This window comes from Citrus clementina, unplaced genomic scaffold, assembly GCF_000493195.1.
Source record: "Citrus clementina cultivar Clemenules unplaced genomic scaffold, Citrus_clementina_v1.0 scaffold_3, whole genome shotgun sequence".
In the NCBI taxonomy this organism is placed as follows: domain Eukaryota; kingdom Viridiplantae; phylum Streptophyta; class Magnoliopsida; order Sapindales; family Rutaceae; genus Citrus; species Citrus x clementina.
In genome coordinates this window covers 20,905,957-20,929,226 of record NW_006262339.1, presented here as the reverse complement: position 1 = coordinate 20,929,226, position 23,270 = coordinate 20,905,957, and the positions used below count along the sequence as shown (strand labels likewise).

At 34.6% G+C, this 23,270-nt stretch overlaps 2 protein-coding genes across 8 annotated transcripts; one reads left to right on the top strand and one right to left on the bottom strand.

Annotated features, from left to right (window-relative positions):
- Window positions 1-8,356: 8,356 nt before the first annotated feature.
- Window positions 8,357-14,631, top strand: LOC18046849 (far upstream element-binding protein 1). 3 transcript variants are annotated; one of them, XM_024187776.1, is made up of 7 exons: window positions 8,357-8,767; window positions 9,258-9,652; window positions 9,986-10,171; window positions 10,333-10,434; window positions 10,519-10,590; window positions 10,677-10,793; window positions 13,152-14,631. In XM_024187776.1, exons 1-7 carry the CDS (start codon window positions 8,533-8,535, stop codon window positions 14,397-14,399), a joined length of 2,355 nt encoding a protein of 784 aa, XP_024043544.1. In that variant the 5' UTR covers window positions 8,357-8,532; the 3' UTR covers window positions 14,400-14,631. The 3 variants fall into 3 exon arrangements, with proteins under 3 accessions (XP_024043544.1, XP_006441655.1, XP_024043545.1); XM_006441592.2 differs by having other exon boundaries at window positions 10,519-10,593; XM_024187777.1 differs by lacking the exon at window positions 9,986-10,171 and having other exon boundaries at window positions 10,519-10,593.
- Window positions 14,632-15,496: 865 nt separating this feature from the next.
- Window positions 15,497-23,253, bottom strand: LOC18046848 (non-lysosomal glucosylceramidase). 5 transcript variants are annotated; one of them, XM_024189004.1, is made up of 20 exons: window positions 23,135-23,253; window positions 21,719-21,774; window positions 20,804-20,908; window positions 20,645-20,701; window positions 20,455-20,525; window positions 20,219-20,318; window positions 19,865-19,935; window positions 19,680-19,780; window positions 19,486-19,592; window positions 19,337-19,390; window positions 19,154-19,209; window positions 18,996-19,034; window positions 18,740-18,884; window positions 18,279-18,454; window positions 18,121-18,188; window positions 17,696-17,768; window positions 17,559-17,620; window positions 16,554-17,481; window positions 16,031-16,321; window positions 15,497-15,940 (listed from the first exon to the last, which is right to left on the bottom strand). In XM_024189004.1, the coding sequence occupies exons 2-20, from the start codon at window positions 21,767-21,769 to the stop codon at window positions 15,658-15,660; spliced, it is 2,838 nt and encodes a 945-aa protein (XP_024044772.1). In that variant the 5' UTR covers window positions 21,770-21,774; window positions 23,135-23,253; the 3' UTR covers window positions 15,497-15,657. The 5 variants fall into 5 exon arrangements, with proteins under 5 accessions (XP_024044772.1, XP_006441653.1, XP_006441654.1 ...); XM_006441590.2 differs by having other exon boundaries at window positions 19,486-19,589; XM_006441591.2 differs by lacking the exon at window positions 23,135-23,253 and adding an exon at window positions 21,871-21,989 and having other exon boundaries at window positions 19,486-19,589.
- Between the last annotated feature and the right edge of the window lie 17 nt (window positions 23,254-23,270).

The following is a 23,270-nucleotide window of genomic DNA, read 5'->3' as shown; positions in this document are numbered from 1 at the left end:
TGATGAGTGATGAGTAGCCTAAGCTTGAGCTTACTGTCGCCAATTCAAAGAAAAATCTGTTAAGAATATAATAAAGGTAAATTTTATAAGTAATAATAAAAGTTACTTATTAACTGATATTATTTGGGGTAATTTGGTCATGTTTTTATTTGATGAAATAGGTGAACTATGCCTTTATTGAAAGAAATATAAAAATTAGGGTCCAAATGTTTAGACAGTTGAAATTAAAGAAAAAATTGCATCTGAATTCTGGAGGTTGACAATAAATTTATGTGATAATGTATGTGTGTATGTATGTGTATATAACTTGTGAAATTCAGTAATGAAATCCAATTAGATAGCATTGAATTTCTTTACTTCCGAAGAATTCATAAAATTAAGGTCACATGTATTCTGCTTCTTTTCGTTTGTTTCCTAAAGTAAATGCAGGATAATGTTGATTTCTACAGTAATTTTATTTCTTTTTAGTGTTTTATACTAGAAAAATTTTTAAAAAAGGCTAAAAAAGACATTGATTTGAGTTGTTTTTTCTCTGTTGTGATATCGTTATTCCTACCGTTTCAAAGCTTAATTTCTATTGCATTTTGTAAGTTTTTCATATTAGATGCTATTCTCATGATATATGTTGTTCATGCAATCATGGATCCGTAGTCCTGAAAAGTTTTGATCTTGTTAATTCTGGATGTATTCTCCTTTTTCAGAGCAACAAATGAATTTCAAGTTTCTTGAATTGTTGTGATGTTTTGATTTCAGTGCATGAATTTTGTGGTTTCCAGTCACTATATTAATATTATGTGTTATGCAAAGGTGATGATGGGAATTATGAGTTTGGGTTAGTCAACTGGATCGTTAGCTGAGCATGACAATCCTTTTATGTACGACAAATAAGCTTCTTTTGGTAAATTATTCTTGAACAATAAATAGCTAAAGAGAAATTAGATTTTGAAGAGCTATTTTCCGAATTCTTTTATATTTGCTTAATTTTGGTAGTAACCTAGAATAAAGAAAATAGTAGTAATAAGCGGGTAATATTGGTTTATATTAGATTTTCGGAAAATGAATGCCTAAGGAAATTACAAAAGAATTGAAAATCATACATGGTATAACCTCTGTGTATGTGTTTTGTTAAATAATATAATGAAGGTAGTTTATTAACAGACATTATTAGGGTAATTTGGTCATATTTTTACTTCTGAAGAATTCTTAAAATTAAAGTCCCGTGTTATTTTTTTTCATTTGTTTCCTAAACTGAATGCTGCTGTAATACTGATTTCTATAGCAGCTTTATTCCATTCAATTGTTTCAAGCTAGAAAAATGAAAGAAAAAGTTAAAAATTATATTGAGTTGTGTCCCCCCACCCCACTTAGATATTGTTTTTGGGTATGCCGAAAAATTATAAAAATTATGAAAACTACACTAAATATATAAGCCAATGGATAAATAAACACGATTTAGATTTTGAATGCATTTTACTTACAAGAACAAATCTATATGTTGATGAATTTTTGACAGTTATTTTTAGGTGCTTAGTTTCTTTTCATTTTTGGAAGTTGTTCATGTTAGATGCTATTTGATGATTTACATTATTCATGCAATCAGTTTGTTCTTATTTATTGTAGATGTGTTCTCCTCTTTATCTTCCAAAGATACTTTATTGTTAAATTAAAGTTGACGTAAAAATTGCATGGAACAAGTATGCTAGTCTGGTAATAATTTTATGTTTTAATATTGCTGTTAAAAATTTCTTTAAAAAAATATATTGTTAGAAATTAGTATATAGTTTTGTGTTTAGTTCACATTGGATTTTTTTTTTGTTGAAAATAAAATTTATTTGGTCCTACCCAAGAATTTAGGATATGCATTTGAAATTTTGAATATTATTTATTTTTTCCTGGCCTTGTTTTTTATTATCATTTATTTATTATTATTATTATTTTATTTATTTTTGTATGCAGGGACCCTTGAAATATAGCAGCATGCGAACTCTAGTTTTTAGAAGCTGTAAATTGATTTAGTTTTGTATTGGTTTTATTTTCCAAACGCTTGTAAAAAAATCTTGTAAACCTGTGTAGATGAATGGAAATTTTGATTTGGTTCATTTTTTAGTGCATTGGATAAATTAGTAGCTTATAATTTCATTTAGAAGCAAATGCCAAAAAATCATTTGAAAAAGTAATAAATTAAACGCGCTTAATTCATAATCATAAATCTTATTACTGTGTTATTAGATTTTTATAATGCCCATGTATTGGTCATAATAAATATTGAAAATTTATTTTAATTAAGCCTTGAAAAATTGAAGAACTTATTTTGTAACTAAAAAAATTGTATGTATATTTAAAAGAGAATGATTGTCAATTAAAGGAAAAAAAAAGTGTTGTTAGCAAAATTATAATTACTTAAATGATAAATGAGCATAAATGTGAACAAAGTCAAAATATTAAATTCATGACGAAATTTCCTAAAGTCATTTCAACTGAAAAAAGATATTTCAACACCTCAAGTTCCATCCATAGAATATGTTAGTCGAGATTTTTTTTTTTGAATATTTTGAATATTGTTGTAAGAAATCATCAAAAAATATGTTATTAAAATTAGAATATAGTTTTGTGTTATTTTATATTTAGATTTCATTTTTTCTGTTGAAAACAATATATATTTGATCTTGCCTAAGAATTTAGATCATGTCTTTGGAATTTGAATATTTTTGTTATTTTTTTGCAGCCTTTTTTTCTAATTTCATTTGGTTTTTGTATTTTTTTAATGTAGAGACCCATGAAATCTAAATCTCAAATTAGTACCATTTGATTTAGCTTTTGGAAGCTGTGAATTAATTTAATTTTGTAATAGTTTTATTGATATTAATAGTTTTAAAGAGTTATTTTCTCACAAGCTTGTAAAAAAATTTCTAAACAGAAGTGTTTTTAGGCTCGACTCTTTTTGCAATTTTGACTTTTCAACAAGCCTCACATTAGGTTACTATTGTCACTAACTGCTTAAGTGATCAAAGTTCTCATTCTTGTAATGAAAATCTTAATTTGATTAATTTTTAAGTGCATCGGATAAATTAGTAGGACATTATAAATTTATTTGCAAATAAATGCCAATAAATTTATGAGTAAAAAGACCATTTGAAAAAGATAAATTAATTAAACATGCAAAATGAAATTACAAAATGTTCTTACTATAATGTTAGATTTTCATCGTACCATATTGGCCATAATAAATTTCTGAAAATTATTTTCGCTAAGTCTTGAAGATTGAAGAACTTCTTTTATAAATTGAAAATTATATATATATTTAAAAATGAAAAGGAAGAATACTCGTTATAAGAAAAAATGTTGTTAAAAAATCTCATGATTGTAGTACTAATAATTGTAGTAGTAAAAAAAAAATTATGATAGTGGTAATAATACAAGTATAATATAATAATATTTGTAATTAATAACATAAGATTTCTTTGAAGTAATTAGAAATTAATAAAACTAATTTGAAAAGAAAATAGAGTGGCAAAAATTTAATTTGAATTAAAAAAAATCTTAATTCTTGATTTAGAAAAGTGGTAAAAAAACATATAGCAAAAAGTATGTTAGAAAAGTTTGGAAAATATTAGGATGAAATTCATGTTGTGATGGTTGTTGTTGTTGTATTAGATCCTAGGTACAAAATGGTTTTAGTGGGCTATTTCTTTCCTCAAATTTGTAAAGGTGATTGATCAACTCATATCGATGGAATATGTACTCTTCGTTCTAACTTATACACAAAATATTGAAAAAAACAAGACAGAGAAAGAGAGAGAGAGTATGTTAAGATCGAATTTGGGATAAGCATGTAGAATGTCCAAAAATTTAATGCATTTAAGTTAACATGTTCGTAAATGAGTTATGCCAGAGTTAGATACTTAATTGAAGGAGGAGGATAAGATTACTTCGGACTTTAAGATTTTAATATGGTGGAAGGCGAATAAAAGTCGGTATCCTATATTATTTGAGATTACTAGAGATATGTTAGCTGTTCTAGTCTCTACAATTACTCCTGAGTCTATTTTTAATGCAGGTGATTGATTTCTAAGCCCATATCATAGTAGACTTCATCCGAGTATATTAGAGGCTTTATTGTGCACTCTGAATTAGATATGAACTCAATTCAAAGGTATCAAACTTATCGCACTTGTCAGTAGCTAGTAGTGTGAGAGTGGTGTGGTGAGTTCTTACTCTCCCCCTTCACCCTTTGTGAGTGTTTTAGGTCTTTTATTCTCTCTTGTTTTATATGATGGATACGGCGGAACTAGTGAAGCTTTGTGGCTCTTTGACTTTGCGTGATGAAGCAAGTGAGGTCTTGGTCTCAGATGTTGTCCATAAACGTGGGGAGGTAATTGCAGCCAATTGTTTGATTGGTAAAATTTTGACAAGGCGAGTGATTCCTAAAGAGGTTTTCATGAAGAATTTTCTGGCGATTTGGAAAAACGTTAAGGGAATTAAGGTAAAATTTTTAGAGAAGAATATTTTCTTGTTTCGGTTTGCATTTGCACAAGACCGCCGACGAATTCTTCTACTAGGCCCTTGGCATTTCGATAGGGCTTTGGTTGTTCTCACTCTATTACTTGGCAATGGTGATTTAACTATACAATGCTTTAACAAAGTGGCCTTTTAGGTGCAAATTTATAATGTGCCGTTATTATATATGTCAAAAGAGATGGCATAACTTCTTTGGAGTAGACTTGGAACGGTGGAGAAAGTAGACGTGGGATTATCCGGGGATTGTGTGGGTCGCTATATCCATGTATGTGTTACTATTGATGTTTCTGCTCCATTGAAGCCGGGCCTGTGTGTACAATTTCATTCTTCGGATCCTCAATATGTGCTACATGTGCTATATGAGAAGTTGCCGGATTTCTGTTTTCACTGCGGAAGGTTAAGGCATGTATTTCGTGAGTGTGAGGAGTATGTGCTAGTAAAGGTCGAGGATGGTTCCCATCCCCCTCTTTCATTTGGAAATTGGTTGCGAGCGCCTACTAGTGGTTTCATGAACCAGTCAGAAAAAAATCCGGCGACTGAGTTTCACTCTGGTGATGACGGAGAGAGGTTGAATGAGTCGTTGTTGGCTCAAGAGAAAGAGATGCCTGGTATTGATGATGCCATAAATTCAGATGTTTTCCATAACGTAGAAACGTTAAATTCCGAATGTGCTGATGCTACTGTTGATGGGTAGTATGTGATGGGGTCAAAGAATCATGAACGACTGGATGGAAAATCATTGTCTAACAATGTTAATGATGTGGCTCAGGTGCAAGACATAGCACGTGACTTATCTCCAAAAGTGTGTGGGCCTATTTATAAATCGAAGTACAATGGGGATGGCCCATTGAAGGAAAAAGAGGGGGTTCATAGGTTGCCATCTAAAGACAAAACAAATGGGGAAAATACAAGTGCTGAGGCTACAGTAATAAACATAAATTCCCAAAATATAAAAAATACGTCTGCACCTATTCTGGAATTTTCTTCTTCAACGGCAGTGCGTTCCTCCATCAATCATCATTCAAAATTAAAGAAGCTTGCTTGCCAAGCTCACTTGCCCCAATCGTCTGTACCTGTCCAGGTGGGGAAGAAGCGGTTTTTGGAGAGCTTGATGTTGTCTCTAAGGAAAATGCAAAACGGGTATGTTTGGGGTTGTGTGGGGCTGAAAATTCATCGATATTTATTGGTATTGCTGGTGAGAGAAATCCTAATGGGGATGAGCATGAAAACAAGTTGGGTTCTGCGAATGAATCGGCGGGTGCTGTGTTGCAGCCGCGCCGACCACAATGAAGATAATGGTGTGGAATGTCCAAGGTTTGGGGAATCCTCTGACATTCCTAGCACTTAAAAAAATCCTCAGACGAGTGAAGACGGAGATTGTATTTTTATGTGAAACTAGGAAGGTGGTTTCAAAGATGGAAGTTGACAGTAGGAACTTGGGTTATGAATGTTGTCTAGTTGTGGGTAGAACAGGAACTGGGGTGGTTTGGCTTTGATGTGGCGACAAGAGGTGAATTTATCATATAGTCTCCATCATATTGATGCTATTATTAAGCAACATGAAGAACTTTCTTGGCGTTTCAGTGGAATTTATGGTAATCCTGAGGCAGGAATGAAAAAGCACACTTGGGAGCTTCTTCGCCGGTTGAGTTCAGAGTCTAGACTGCCGTGGATTTGTGGTGGTGATTTTAATGAAAATTTGGAGCCAAATGCAAAAGTTGGAGGTCGGTTTTGCTATTTGGATGCAATGGCAGAATTTCGGCAAGCTTTGAGTGACTGTAAATTGATAGATATGGGTTTTTCCGGCTTACCTTTTACATGGTCTAATCGGCGTTTTGGATCGACTAATTTAATTGAAGAACGGCTTGATAGGTTTCTTTGTTCCTTTAGTTGGCAAGATTTGCATTTTTCTTCATCAGTTTCTCATTTAACTTCATAGGCATCTGATCATTGTCTTGTGTTGCTTGAAGTTCGGGATCAATTTATGTCTGGGTTGTATAAATCAGTTAGGCCTCGATTTCATTATGACGCGTTTTAGAAAGGGTATGATCGATGTACGACTATTATTAAGGAATGTTGGCAAACAGATGAGTACTTAGTGAATGATCAGGTGGGGATTTTTAAGCGAAGGGTGGCACGAACGGTGGCGGCATTATCTCACTGGAGTGCTCAGGAATTTCGAGGTAGAATGCGAAAGATTGACTCGCTAGTGCATAAGCTGGGCTATTTGAAGCAGAATTTTGGTCACTTTGATGATGGAATTTAAATACGGGAGTTAGAGAATAAAATTGAGGGGTCACTTCTACACTTTACTTAATTTTGACAATAAAGTTTTTTTTTTTTAACAAGGTGGAATTTTAAAAATAAGATCACGAATGGAGAAGTGACTGATAATGATAATTAAGAGGAGACACAATCATGTTGTTGATGCTCTATGATGCTCAATTATGAAGGATCAAGGTCATATATAATACAAAATATTTACTTGTTTAATGCTTTAATTACTTTGATTTATAGATTTATGATGATGGTCATTGAAAGTTTGTAAGTCATAAAAAAGGCTTGTTGGAAGAATGAACTTTCTATATTTAGTTTGAAATTAATTTGTAATTTCATATTATAATTTCATTTTGTGAATCCATAGGGCTAATGTTTGTTATGGGATGTTTATTATTTCTAATTTGATATTAGATATATTATTATTATTATTTATTTCATACTTTTTGTATTATTTTTCATATTATAAAAATTAAATATCCATTACTATTCATATTTGTAGATATATGTATCTAGCATTAAAATCATATATGGATATAGACATATGCATCATAGATAATTATATAGTTGCACTTGAATGGATAATATCCATCAACAGGTGGATGTTTACAGTGCGTCTACTTCTTGGATTGAGGAATTGGAATCTGGATTGGGAATTATTGGCAGTGTTTAATTGTTATAATAGAAGTGGAATGGAAATCAAACATGTGAGGTGCATATGTTTTTGGAATTAAGGAATGGAAACTTGATTCCCGTGAGGGTTGGGAATCAAGTTCCCATTCCTTGAACACCTCATTTACCCTCACCCAAATTTCATAATCCCACTTTTGTCCTCAATTTAAATATTATTATATTATTTTTATTGTTATTATTCTTTGTTTGTGATTTTTGTTAATAATAATAATAATTCTACTACTAATTAATGGCAATAAAACTAATAATAATAATAATAATTAGTTTTTAAAAATAAATAATAATATTATTAATTAATGATAATAAAATTGATGACGATGGTAATAATAATAATAATAATAATAATAATTTTAGCAACAATACTAATAATAATAATTATTATTACTATTATCATTGTTGCTGTTGTTGTTATTATTATTATTAACAATAAATAATGAAATAATCAACTAAAATCATTTTAGTAATTTACAACAATCTATTATGATTTAAGATAAAATAAACATATCAATGATAATATAACTCATTCTGATTTCTATTTTTATAGTTAAAGTAAATATTTTATTTCGATTCTCATTTTCTATTATGATTTCAAATATTTTATTTTGATTCTAATTTTTTATTATGATTTCAGTCTATTTTGATTACCGATTAGTAAATACACTATTAAAAAAAATTTTCTTTTGGATAGACTCGAAATAACACGACACTAAAACCAATCTTCAGTCCATGATGAGCAATTGGCTTAAGGCCGGTCCAAATGTTTTGTTGGCCCAACATTTTGTAAACCCTAAATTATACAAAATTACAATTAGGTCCTCCGTCTCCATCACGCACTAAAATATCTGCACAGTAATCAAATTGCTTTCGATTAACGTGTGTGTGTATATATAGGCACAAAACCCTTCTTCTCCACATCTCGCTCTCTACATCTCTCAAGAAACCCACGAACTAGTGGACGTTATATCTTTTGACTGTTGGAACCCTAATTTCTTAATAAATTATTAGATTTTTAGGTTTTTTTCGTTTTGTTTCTGTTTAATCCGAATGGCGGAGGAAGAGGTGTTGGCTCCGGCGTCTGCTGCTGCGGCGGATCTTAAAAGGAAGCTCGACGATTTGGAGCCCGACGAGGCCTTAGAACACGCAGAGGGAATGCGTGATGACGAGGCCAAGAACAGCGATGAAGTGGAAAAGAACGTTGATGGATTTGCGGAGGCTCATGGATCAGAGGTTAAGCGACCTAGACTTGATGATGATAAAACTGAAAAGCCTGATGGTCCAGGTAACTTATTATGAATTAATTTTATTTTTATTTTTTCGGTTTGCTTTTTCCTTAGATTTGTGATTTGATTTTTTTAGTTGATTTTTTTTTGTGCAAAATTATATATTATCAATATTTTGCCTAATACTGTCATTGAGATGATCTCTTTTCGAGAATAGTCAATGAATTTTAGAGGTTAATTGGGCCATTGAAGGATGAATAAATAGTTTATTTTGGAAAATTAAATAGCTGCTGAAATAGTATGCAATGTTTATAATGTGCTAACTTTATAAGCTAAATGAGACTATTGAAGAAAAGAATATGCATTAGAACTTTTGGTTTTGACTTCTTCTCTGTTTTCCTTCTATTGGATCGCATTTAGTTTAAAGGCAGTTTGTTGATACATGGTTATCTTGTATTTTTTAGAGGCTTATATACTTACTTTTAATAATGTTATTCTTGTTAACTTGGGACTACTGTAATACTGAGCAAATAATTTGTTTGAGTGCAGTTAATGTGAATGGATTAAAAGAAGAGAAACCAGATGAAGTAGTGGATGCTGAACAGCCGACTGAGGATACTACTAAAGAAGAAGAGCAAGAAAGTGCGGAAGTGAAAACTGAACAACATTCTTCGGTGGAAGAACAGGCTTCGGTTGACAATCAGCAAATCTCTGTTAAAGAGGAGACAAAAGAAGTCTTAATCAGTACTGAAGAGGCCTTTATTGATGTTAAAGAGGAAACCAAAGAAGTCACTGTTAAGGAGGAAGAAACAGTTAAAGAAGAAGAATCAGTTGAACCCTCTAATGTGGTTCCTCAACAAGTGGTTGACAATTCTAAGTCAGATGATCCGTCTTCAACTGATGATTCGACCATGAGCCGCAAAATTGAGGTCCCTAACAATAAGGTGTGGCATTAGCTTTGGATATAGTTTTTTAAAGATATTTTTATCATCTTTTTTCTAAGAGTAGTTTGTAACTGTGGAGGTGAGTGCTATATATTTGCAAATAACCCTTTCCTTTGGGTGCCTAATAATTTGCCAAATGTGGACCAAAATTATTCATGTGAAGGCTTCAATACTCTTTGTGAAGAATTCCTAATGATAACATCTTGATGATTTGATTTGATGACTGTCTGATGGTTGTGTAATGCGTGTGGAAATCAAAATTGCTTTTTATTGGTTAGATCAAGTGTGCAAGAGCATCTTTTGACAGATTAAAGTTTGCAAACGCTGGTACAGGTTGGGGTTCTTATTGGCAAGGCTGGGGATACCATACGGTACTTGCAGTACAATTCGGGGGCAAAAATTCAAATTACTAGAGATGCTGATGCGGATCCCCACGCTGCAACCAGACCAGTAGAAATAATAGGAACTTTAAGTAATATAGACAAGGCTGAGAAACTTATAAATGCTGTCATAGCAGAGGTAATGTGTTCAATGGTTTTATTTTTTATTCCTAACAAGTGATTAATTTAATTTGGGCAATGTACTTTTTTTTATTTGCTTTTTGTAATTTTGTTTACTTTCATGATTTTGGGACTTTTTTTAGCACTCATTAATTAAAGATAATGTATCCATTACTGCAGGCTGATGCAGGGGGCTCTCCGTCACTTGTAGCTAGGGGCTTAGCTACTGCACAGGCTTCTGGGGCTGCAGAACAAGTTGAGATTAAAGTTCCAAATGAAAAGGTTATTGTTGTTATCATGATGAGCTGAAATACTTGGCTTTGCATGCATGTTTGCTGATCATCCATTGCACATAATCTTGGTCAGGTTGGTTTAATAATTGGTAGAGGTGGGGAGACAATCAAAGGTCTGCAGACCAGATCAGGGGCACGCATTCAGGTAGTTGATACCGTTACCCTAGGCATTACTTAACGATTCAGTTGAAGGTTGATGTAGACTCAGTAGTGAAACTGTTTTTTGTATAGTTGATACCTCAACATCTTCCCGAAGGAGATGGTTCCAAAGAGAGGATAGTGCGAGTTACTGGTGATATGAGGCAAATTGAGATTGCTCAAGAAATGATAAAGGAGGTTTTGAGTCAGGTTTGTTTTTGACCTTGTGTCTTTTACTGTAGACTTGCAGTTTTATTACATTTTAGATACAATTTTTATTTTGGTATTCTTTGCATTACAATTATCCATGTGGATATATGAGATTCTCTTGTAATGAATTTTTGTTGAATGTTATTGAGATGATGACTTCTAGAAATGCTTTGAGAGACTGAATGTGCTCTGCTCATTGATATGTAATGTACAATTGGAAGAATTTAATTCATTACATCAGAGTCATAAAGGTCTATTGTTTAACTGCTCATTGTATAGTTACTTGTAATGCTACATCTTTGATGGTGGCAACTTGCACCATGCAGTCCAAGTCAGAATACAGTTCTTTTTGTTGTGTTAGAAAATGAATTGTTGAAATTTTTGGAGACTGTTTAATTCAATGCTTTCTAATTTTTATTTTTTTTTAACATCTTGCAATCCTTAAGATCTGTATCTATATGCAATTAGTTCATTTTCTTTGGTATTTGTTTTGAACAAGTGGACATGTAGGATTCCATAGGTTACTTTCTCATTCTGGGGGCAGTTGCATATTTCCTACCATGCCTTATCTTTTTTTCATGTTGTCACAACATCTGGTAGTTTGGAATCTATAAATTGTAATGTATGCTTATGCTTAGAGTAAGTTGTGGTCTGAGTGGATACTCTTTTTATTTTTTTGGTTACTGATAGGATAACTGGTTATGACAGAGAATGTAGCTTTCCTACGTGTTATTGATATGTAATGGGAAAATATCTAGGACTACTTGAAGGTTTGACTTTCTTATGGATGTCTATCATAAATTAGTTGTATGTGAAGTTCTTTTGCTCTCTGCTATAATTGTTCAACTTCAGTGGCATTACTTCTATTATGTCAAGAAGCATATGTAAACAAACAATTTTGTCAATTATTATGACAAAAAATCATAGTACTTATTGCTTGATTTGGGTCTTTGGAAAAATGTCTTGTCTTCATTGGATTGGTCAAACAGAAGCTCAATATCCTTTGCATTTATCAACATATAATTGTAGTCATGGTGTGATAACTTTGCCATGGGAGTGAGAGCTGAATTACATTACCACTTATGCCAAGGTTACATGAATGCTATTAGGAAGATATTCATGTATTCAATCGAAGATGTCGGTTGCCATGATTTCTTTATGTTAAAGGTGCCAATTCGAGTTGGTTGGCTTTAAAAATGCAGATTTGGCTATCCCTTTCTCATGGGTCAGCATTGGTTTCTTGGTGTAGCAATAGACAACCACTTTTCACTCCCCCGAAGAGAGGTATACTCGCAATTGCTGGTGTTACTAGTGGGTAAGATTGCTTTGAGACTTGAAAAGTTAAAAAATCATGTAGTAAAGCCTATATTCTATTAACCTTAGTGCTTTGTAGTGTCCCGATGTTCTATGTGTCAGACATGTATCGAAGACAGTTCTATACCTGGTGAAATTTGTCATGTTATGATTGATGCTTGTTGAAACATTGGAGAATATGGTACCTGTCTTCTGATGTGCTTTGAGGTGCAGCATGAATTCGTCGGAAACATTATTTGATACCTGAGATCTAGCATGTTTATGCCATCTATTTTATGGTAATTGCCTGGAGTGTTATAATCTAGCAAATTTGTGAACTCAAGCATCCAGAATATGTGTTAGTCTGAAGATAGCTGAGAAGCCGTATCCTCTTTATCTTTTGATGAACTTTGAACTTCTAAAATTTCCAGAAAGTCCGTAATGAACATTCTATCTTGTCATCTTGATTGGCTTCCTATGAAACATGTTTAGACTACTGTGCATTTGGAATATCTGATCAATTTCATCTAGTCCTTGAGATCTAATGCTGAGACTGCTGAGAAATATCTCTATTGTAGAATTTATCTCTTTCTTTGATCTTGTTGGTTGAGAAGTGAGAGTTTGTGATAGTGAGACAATTTTCCTCTGAATTTTATTAATGGTGTCTGAAGCATATTATATGCTCTTGCTCTTAATAAACTTTTGTTTTTAATACAGGTTTGCTTATAATCAGCATATCTCTCTTTTTCAATATAACATGCTTATGATAATTTTGTACCTTGTTATGGTGATGATTATCATGAGTCTACTGAAATGTATGTAATGTTTGTGATATTAGTCTTACATTTTGATTTTCATTGTTGTGCTGAAGGTCTTGGCTTTCACTTGAATCATTTTTCATCTGTTTAGTTGGTGGCTTCTTTGTATTATCATTCCAAAATGACATGCATTTTGTGACTTTCATATTTGTTCATTTGTATGAAGATCATCTTAGTTTGTCCTTGTATGTTTATGAATGATGGTTACTTTGGTTACTAATTCTTGTAATGCAATTGCATTCAATAGACTGTGAGGCCGTCAACTCTCTCTGGTGGGTTTAACCAGCAGGCTTATCGACCTCGTGTGCCTACGGGTCCTCCTCAATGGGGTCCACGGGGTTCTCACCCTTCTCAACCTATGGCATATGACTATCCACAGCGAGGACCTTATCCATCTCAAAATCCCCATTATCCACACCCGCCATATGGTAATTATCCTCCACAACAAATGGCTCCAAGAAGTAATTACGGTGGTCCTCCCAATATGCAGGGTGCTGCCGGTGGTTATGATTACTATGGTGGGCAAGGAGGTCATGTATCTGATCGACCGGTCTCTGTCTCACATTCAATTTCCATTCCTGGGCATCCTTCAGTCCCTGCACAAGCCCCTGCTGGGGGTGCACCTCCCTCCCAGGCAAATTATAACTACGGACAGCCACATACTTCAGAGTATGGGCATCAACAACCTTATGCCCACGCAGCTCCTCAGCAGGGCTATGGACATGGATATGATGACAATCATGCTCCGGTACAGCATCCCTATGGAGGGCACAGCAATTCTCAGCCTGTTTACTCGCAGGGTGGGTTGCAATCTGGTTATCATCAACATCAGTATGGGAAACCACCATATGGGATGCCAGCACAAGGAACACAGCCCCAATCTTATGGTCCCCCTAGGCCTGGTCAACCAGGGGACATACCACCTTACCAAAGCCAAGTTCCATCAGCTCAATCATATGGCCCTAATGTACCACATCAACAGCAATACCCTTATGCAACAAGTGGACCCACGCAGCAAACATATCCTTCATATGGGTCAGCACCGGCTCCTGACAGCTATAATCAGCCTCCAGCATCTGCTCCGGGGTATCCTCAACAAGCTGGTCAGGCAGTTCCTAATTATCCTCAGCCTGGTGGTCAACAGGCCCCTAGTTATGGGCAGGTAGCGCCTACTGCCGGGTATGGACAGTACACAAATACTCAGCAAGCTTATCCCGAACAGCCTGCAACTAGTAATGCAGGTTATGGATATCAAGGGACACAAGATCCTAGTTATGGAAGTAGTGCTCCTGGGTCAGCATATGCTGCACCAACTGGGCAGCCAGGTTATGCTCAACCTGCAGCAACTCAACCAAGCTATGATCAGTCTGCCTCACAGTCAACTGCATATGGAGTAGCTCAAGGAACTGCAGCAGCTGGTTATGGGAAAACTGTCTCACCTCAGCCTGGTTATCCTCAATATGATTCAACCCAGATGTATGCTGCACCTCGTTGATAATTTGATTTGTATTTCTAATTACCTGATGTGGATTAGTTAGCAGTAGCTCTGGTTAGGTCTATTCCTCTAAACTGCTGGTGGAATTTGCAGTTGCTGAACTCTGAATTTCTTGTTTTGTGATAACTGAGTATCTTACATATATGCTGCTGGTATTTGTTATGTTGTTCCTCATCTTCGACATTGTATGTTCTCAATGACATAATCTTATTGTAGTATCTATCTTTTTAAAGATTGGTCTTCAGGCTGTTTGTGACCCATTTGAACAAATATCAAGGTTCTCTTCAAAGGTAATGAAAAAATTTTCGTATTATGTTAAACGGAACTTTGAAGTCGCCATTGAGTTAGATCTTGTTCTGAGATGATCTTACGTATGAAACAGTGGTGATTGAATTCAAGTTTTTTACCTCAAACATAGAAAGCAATTTTTTTTTATTTTTTCCAAAAGGCTTCGATGGATCACCTGGTGAAATTACAAGATGAAATGGAGAGGAGTTACATCCTTTTTTTTGAATCTCATGGAGTAGGTTATCGTTCTCCTCACCCTGTTATGCACATTCTTTGCTTCCAATGAGGAAGCAAAAGCTTTTCTGAAATGGAATGCCTACTTTGAAAACCCAACTTACGCTCTGTTTGGGTATTGATGTGCAGCAGTTGTGTCGTGGAAGATAAGTTTGTGTTCGGTAAACATGTAAAATTTTGTTTTGAACCTAAGTTGACTATCAAGTTAAGTTGTTTCAGCATTCACTCAGTTGAGCTTATGGCTTAAAAGACGACACTTCACTATTTTAACCTTATAGACTTTCCATTCTCAGAATGCTACAAAATAGGAAAGTTGGAATCTCATGCAAATCTTGCTGGAAAGATCATCAAACTAAATATACAAGCTTTGCCTTGTATGTTTGTCAAGCTCAAAATTCTCAGAATCAGTTGAGTACCCAAAGGTCAGGTAAGCTCTCGTTTTGAGCTTGCATGGTATGGCAACTGATTTGGTGATTCAATTCCTGCTTCTTTAGATAATTTGAAAAACCAGTTAATGAAGTTATTTAAACTTAATGCTCTTGGACAAAAGTTCATGTGAAATCTGAAGCATCTGTTATTTCAATCCTAGTATCCAATTCTAATTTATTGCACGTAAAAAAAAGCTTGGTAACACCAGTAGCACCATATTAAGTTCCAGTGCCATTGATAATAACATTCCTTTAAAGAAGTTACTAATGAAAAGGAATTGCCTAAGTTGGCACGTGCAATCCAAGAATTACCAAAGAACTCTTCCGATTGTGAAGTCATAAACAACCTTTAGGAAGCCTTTGGAAGCTTCCTCCTTCGGCAACTTTAACAGAGAAGCCACTTTTGAAAATGCGGCATGTTGCTCCAAGTATGAAGAATCCCGATCACTTATCTCATGTTTTATCTCTTGCCTGCTCAGCTTTGGCTTTGTCAAAGCCCACTGCATTGCCCATATGGTCAACGGCCGCATATAACAGAGAGATCTGTACTCATCATTGTTGTTCCAACTTTCTGGAGTCTGAAAAGAGTATCTGTAAAAGAACAATTTTGAGTGAGTAAAACGGCAAGGTGCTTCCTACTAATCAACAAAGAAAGTTAACTGAAGAAAGAAGTTCACTTACCCAAGACCATCTTCGGACCAAGCTACTTCATAGACACCAGCAGCCGTCTGAAATGCCATATCCACCATCTCCTCTTGAATCATAGAAGCAGCAAGGCCGTATGTAACTCCAGGCCATATTTCTCTTGCCTGCAAGCCAGACATATCAATTCTTCCATCAGGTTGCATACCGTTCATTGCTCCACACATTCCTCCTTTCACCTTTAAGACATTGAAGTCGTAAATTTTCGTAAGTGCTTTCTTCACTTTAGCTTCATCAGCAATTGGCAAAAGACCGCATGCTCTTGCATACCTATAGTGTAGCAAACCGCAGACATGATGTTCAACTTTCAGAATAGGAAAATTAAACAGATTATAATATTAGCTTTTCGGTTGTGCAAGCACAAATAAACTGAAGGGTGGGAAAACAGGAGGCAAATGATCTATATGATATTTCATGGTACAGTGTTATGCCAATCACTGGACTGAATGAAGGAACATTTATTCTCATGGTGTATGATAATACTGAAAAGAATCTGACTCACCATTGCCCAGCCAATTGATCGGCCTGAATGGATGTGCTTGAACTACCATCACTGTTGTCATAATTAAAGTAGGAACCATTCCATAGACTGTCATATACAGCTTTTGCTTTCTGATATCTAACCCAGAAGTAACTGGCAGATGCATGGTCACCAACGTCATTTGCCAAGGCTGAGGCAGCCTGAAGGGCAGCCACCCACAGCCCACCGCAATAAGCACTGACCCCGTTAGCTGACCATGCATCATAAGTCTGATCAGGAAACCCTTCATTCTCAATCATTCCATCCCCATCCTTATCAAACTGTTCCATATAAGCCATAGCAATATAAACCGAGGGCCAAACAGCCCTTGCAAAAGTTTTATCACCAGTGGCTACAAAATCCCTGTAAACTTGGAGAACAAATTTAGAATTCAAGTCTTTCCACCGAGATGAATTGAACAGGTTATAACTATTTATTTCAAACCATGGGTCATCAAGCCCAATATCATGGGGAACAGCACCGAGAAATTTTCGAGCAACCCACTTTCCATCACTCATAATTTTCATTGTACCAGGATCATGCATCATTACTGCTGCTGCAAAGTCTCTCTGAATGCTAAGTTCTAGTTTGGGGAATAGCATGACCAGTGCAAAAGATGAATAGAAATGGACATCGTATGTATTATACATGACGTATTCAGCCCCTTCAAGGTACAGGAACTGACCAATATTTTCTTCTCCATTTTCAAGTAAACGGGTTCCAAGAGCAGTATCAGATGATGCTGGAGTATGAATTTGCTCAAGCGTAGATGTCATCCTTCCAAGGATTCCATTAGCAGTGTCATTTTCATCGTCCGCACAAAAAATATTCTTATTATCTGACCTTGGAGTATCAAGAGAAAATTTTCTTTCCCTAATGGTTGCCAAACTTTGCATTGGAGGTGAGCCATCTGTGGAATTAAAGAGTGAGCTTCAATTACTATAATAAAGCAGATTTCAATCAAACAGATTTTAAGCTAACAAATACCTGTCCAAATAGTTCCTCCAGCATTGAGATAATAAAGCTCATTAAAAAGAGTGATTGGGTACCTGCAAAAAGACTTATCAATTACATTTTTCCTCCTAAATTGGAAGATTTGTACACTAATTTTCCATCAATCTCACCATTCAGGAAACCTTTTGTCTTCAAGAATTGGTCTTTGCCATGCTTCTATCTCGCATTCCCATTTAGCATGCTCTGGTTTTAAAACATTAGAAAACATATTCAATTATATGTATATAATGTTATCTATAATTGACATGGTCAGAACTTGCTAAAATATTCATAATATTTGTTGAAAAACTGCAAACGCAGATACCTAGCACCTCAGCAACATATTTCATGCCATACCAGATAATGGAAGATACAGATGCATTTTTTCCATATCATTGATGGAAAAAATTTAGGCGCGACTGGTTTACCACGTCATCCATATGCCCATTTGTTACAAATTTTCTTTCTATCTACCTTAACTATTACCCCTGATTGGTAGTTTTTAGGAGGGAGAAAAAGAAAGAAAAAAACCCCAAATGCTTCATAGAAACATTACCAAGGATGGCATCACGTGCAATTCTAGCTGCTGAATCCCCTAGAGTGCCATAAAATTTCGTATAACGCCTGTTATTGAGGAATTTTGTATGTAATAAAGTCAGAATCATTTGACAATGTTGGGCTTACTAAACATATTGGCCAGACAGGGAAACTCACCTGTGGTACACCTTTTCAAAAAATTTGACTTCTGGACAGTCCCACGCCAATGAAAATGTGACACTACGGGTAGATCCAGAAGGAATAGTTAAAGAGGCTGCTATGGCTGCTCCAATGGACGATCCTGGTTCCGAAGGTGACGTTTTATCATTGTCAAGGTGGTCAAATGATCCGTGCTGTAACAATAGAAGTGAATCAAGATCTTCATGCAGACAATGGATATTAGTGCATAACAGAATTGCATATTCATCTAATTTGCACACAAGTTTTTCTTTCCTATAATACATAAAATCTTTTATGGCTCACCATTTACAAATCAGAATGCATTGTTTGTGTCATTTGATAACAATGACATCAGATAATGAATACGCTTAGGAACATTATACTTGTATCTATATATTTTGAGAGAGAGAGGCAAATTGCTTTCACAGACATGCAAGAATTTAAGAAACATCGATCACCTTTTTTATTTCATTCCACATGTCTTTAGCTGTGATTCCTTTGGAATTACCAGATAACAAGAAGCAAGGGCACTCAGAGACATGAACATCAGCTGTTTCCTCTGCTGCAATGGCAAAAGTTACTGGAGGACGTCCATTTGCCGTTCTGAAATGTTTGTCATTAAATTAGAGTTTCCCAATGCATCTTATAGTTCAAAACGTATATGAATATTATAATTGCACAAACCATGGAGCTAAGTCTCAATAAATAGATTACCTATGATGTAAAGTTAATCCATGCACTCCGTCCTTTGTCCTTGAAGGAATCAAATGCTGGTTAGTACGGAAGGATTGATATAGAAATTTAATTGGGCCGGAATAAAAAAAAGGTTCCATTAAGGCGTGTATATTTATTAAGTCTACCTATATCCTTACATTGTCTTTGAATTGAAGTGATGACCAGATAATCCAGAGTCTCCAGCAACAGAATTCTGCCCGCAGAAGCATAAATGTTTAGTGTTTAAACAATGCTTCGTATATTGGTTTGAGTATACCACCTACTGTGTAAAATCTGAAGCAAATTGAAATATATGGTTCTGTGTAAAATCTCGAACTTACAGCCCAAGTAAAAAGCAATGTGACATCCGCACAGGTTTGTCCTGAATTAGATAGCTGAAAGAGACATAAAGAAATGCTTAGGGCCACATAATCTGGAGTTAAACTAGTTATGTAGTACAAATGAAGTTGCTTAAATGCCCTTTCCTTACCGTGAATGTAAATACTGATGCAGGGAAACTGCTCTCTTTGTAATTATGGGGAATAAAAGGTGAAATTTGACGACAAACAATTCTAAGTTCTGGATCAGGTTCCCCTGCTTTACAAAATTTGAATGTCAAATGTAAGAAACTGTCAACACATAAAAGTCTTGGTAGAGTTTTTTTCAGATTAGTGAAGCTCATACCATCATAGACTGTCCAAGCCCTCGGAAACAAAGCATGATAGGTACAATTTTCACCCTTCAGATTCCAATCCCAAGATTCAATGCCAGAGTCTGTATTTTTTCTGCAAAACAACTCACCAGTTCAAATAATGTGATTATAAAAGATTAATAAATGACATATTGGAAAGATAAAGATTGTTGCTTACTTGGGGACCCCTGGACTCCTCGGGCATAATACACTGGAAAACTTTTCTCCATTTGGGCGTGAAACGAAAACCTGGATGAGGAAATGGCATCAAACAATTTTTACTTGACTTACCCTAACACATTTACTAATTCATCATAACTAAATTCAAGAGAATAAGAGTTTACTGTTTATTTCATTTCATCTCTCAAAAAGATATGAATTAAAGCCCACAAGAAATTTCTGATAAATATGCTTACAGAACTTGTGACAGTGAAAATTGAGAAAGGACTGATCCATATTTTTTAAATTTGTAGCCACAGTTCAGGCTATGCTACTTTGGAAATGACTTCACAATACATAAAAGTATACTTACAGAAAATTGATTTGCCAGAACTGGGGCATCATCACAAATCCCGTGGAACAGTTTGAAGCGTTGAAACTCGCCTCTGTAACTTCTTCCAATGCTTCCTGCACTAAAGTCATGCTTTCAAACATATGAGTGGCATTAAAAAATTGAAAGAACAGACAAGAAAAAAAAAAAAGAATGATTAAAAAGTTCAATAGCAATATGCATAGGCAAATTTGTCATGAGTATATAATGAAACCTACCCAATACCACCTAAGGGAATGCCTTGATCACTGGTAATATGATGCTTTCTGAAAACATTGAAAACTGGCACCTGAATAAATGAAGAATATTTGGTTGATATCAAAAATAAAATGAAGAATAGAATTGGGCTAAACGTGATGTGCTAGTAAGTGTAGAATATCCCATCAGAACACATGATCTGATCATTACCTTTCCTTTTGCTTCTTCTTGCTTGCTATAACGATATAGTCTAAACCCTATATGTGCCTTCAAATTTAAAAAAAAAATGAAGATTCATTAATCCAAAATGCTGATCATCATCAAGAATGAACATAAGATGAGTACTTCATATAAATTTTCGAGCTTTACCAAATGCCTAAACTCTTGAAAACTTAGAGTGAATCCCGTTGGGACTTTTACATTAGAATCCAGTTTTCGCTGCCATGTCAACTGGGGGGGTTGCCCCGGGTCAACCTAATGCAAAAAGAAAAAAAAAAAACAAAAAGCATAAATGATGGAAGAAATTTAAGGTTTAAAAAGGCATAAAATTAGTCAGAACACTCATAAGACCTTATTCATTGATTACCACACAATTATTCTAAAAACAAAATTTCTTTTGTACTTTGGTGAAGTGATGCAAAAGCATATATTGTGGTTGTAAAACACGTTTCCAGATGATTAATGAAGCTAAAACACGTTTCCAGATGATTAATGAAGCTTTATGTGCTAAAGCATCCACACATGTCTATTTCAACATAATCATTGATTTATAACTCTGTGGGTGACACAACCGATTGTAAGCAAGCAACTTCTAAGTGCCACAGAAGTAGTTGTAGTGAGACAGGGATCATACTGAGAGACACATACATTCAGTAGTTCTGTTACATTCTTTTAAAAAATCCCAATCAATAGCTTAAACTTCTGCCCCAGCAAATCTCTTCCTGTAAACTATACTGATAACGTTAACGCAAATGCATTTCATGGTCTCTTCAAAATGGAGCCAATCTTCATATTAATCATTAGGGATTAATTTTTTATCAATAACATAATTGACTAGGCATACGACCGTCTGAATTTGGAAGTACTGAAAGCAAAGGTATCTATATTTTTACGCGACATTTGAACAAATAAGTAATATAGAATGCCAAGATCATGTGCACTAGATAAATCAATGGATACAGAGAGAAGCAGACACTGAACTATTCATACAGAAGGCAAAACCAACAAATAAAACTCTGAGACATAGAAGAATTAAAAATGTTCAAATTTTGCTCATCAGCATACCTTGGGCATGGATGCTGCATTTTCTCCTTCTTCTTTGACACCGTTCTCCATCTACCCTGCAAAGAATTCGAATAGTTGACAAATATCCAAATTTGAGATACAGATTAACAAATTCATTTCTGCTACTAGTAAAGGTCATTCTGGAAAATTACTGAATGCAGCTGGTCAAGTAGACTTATGCAGAGTAAACTTTGACTCTAATAGCTTAAAATGGATATAAGTTTCTATCTATGTATTGCTTATGTAATTTTTGCACATCGAAAGTTCAATGCAGGAAAAATTAATTTATCCATTAAAACTAATACAAATGAAACTAACAAATAATAATTTTTTTTTTTAAAAAAAAAGAATGGTCCCAAATTGAAGATAAAGTCAAAAGTGCCACAAAATATAATGAGGACATCTGGCTGCAGACAATGGGGGTCATAATTAATGAAACACAATGATCTTTCTGCCTTCAACTTTTTGCTGAACATATTTCCCAAAATTAATCAAACTTTTTCCAGAAAACTAACATGAAAGAATTATTATTATTATTATTGCTTTGCCTAAAAAATGATACTTTTCCCTTATTTTAATTGAAAAAGCCATGAATATCTCCGAGATGGCTCTATGCTAAAAGCATTTGGGTCCCTGTAATTTAAAGTATCTCAAGTGGTAACTTAATTTACATTTCTTTTCACACTCGACCCTGTTGAGAGTTTGTCAAATAGTTTGGGGTAATTTGCAACGCTGTCATTGTTGTTTAGCGAAAATCTAAACAAAAATACGAGTTTCCAAAGTTCATCAATCAACTCCTCAATGACTCCATTCTTACTTCTTATATTATATTATATGAACGTAAATCAAACCTCATCGTTGAACTATTCGAACTTCAAACTATGAGGAGCGCCCGTATGAGATTCTACTAACTAGCACGAATAAATTCTGTCGTCGAATCTTATTATTAAGAACCTGGAAATAAAATCAATGATATGAATAATTTATATTCGTCGTGTCATCTTGATATGCCCATTTCCGAGATATAGCAGTCAAATCATGCTCCTAGTAGCAGACTTTTAACAGAATTTTGAGGGCAGATACCGCGAAAATGGAAACATGAGGGATCCGTAAGATATTTCCTCCATTTAGTAATTGATCAAAGCACCAAAAAAAATGAAAAATTTTGAACAAGAATTATAATAATAATCTACATGCAAGTGTAAAAACAATCATGCAAGCACTTCACGTATATATTTGCAAAACAAAGGTTATAGAAATTAAAGCAAAACTCAAACGTGTTTAGTTTTCATAGAATCAAAGTTAAAAGAGTTACAAAAACCCATCAAATTAACACCCAAAAAAAAAAAAAAGAAAAAAAGATGAACGATTGATTGATACCGATGAAACCCAGTTGAACAGAATGAGAAAGCTGACCTGCTGCAATGCAGAAATGGCTGTTTGGATCAGAGAAAAAAAAAAAAAAACAACTTTTGTTGTAGTAAAAGAAAGAGAAAAGAGAAAGATCTCTCTGGTGAATGGTCGTTGAGAGCTTGATAGGGATGCATACACA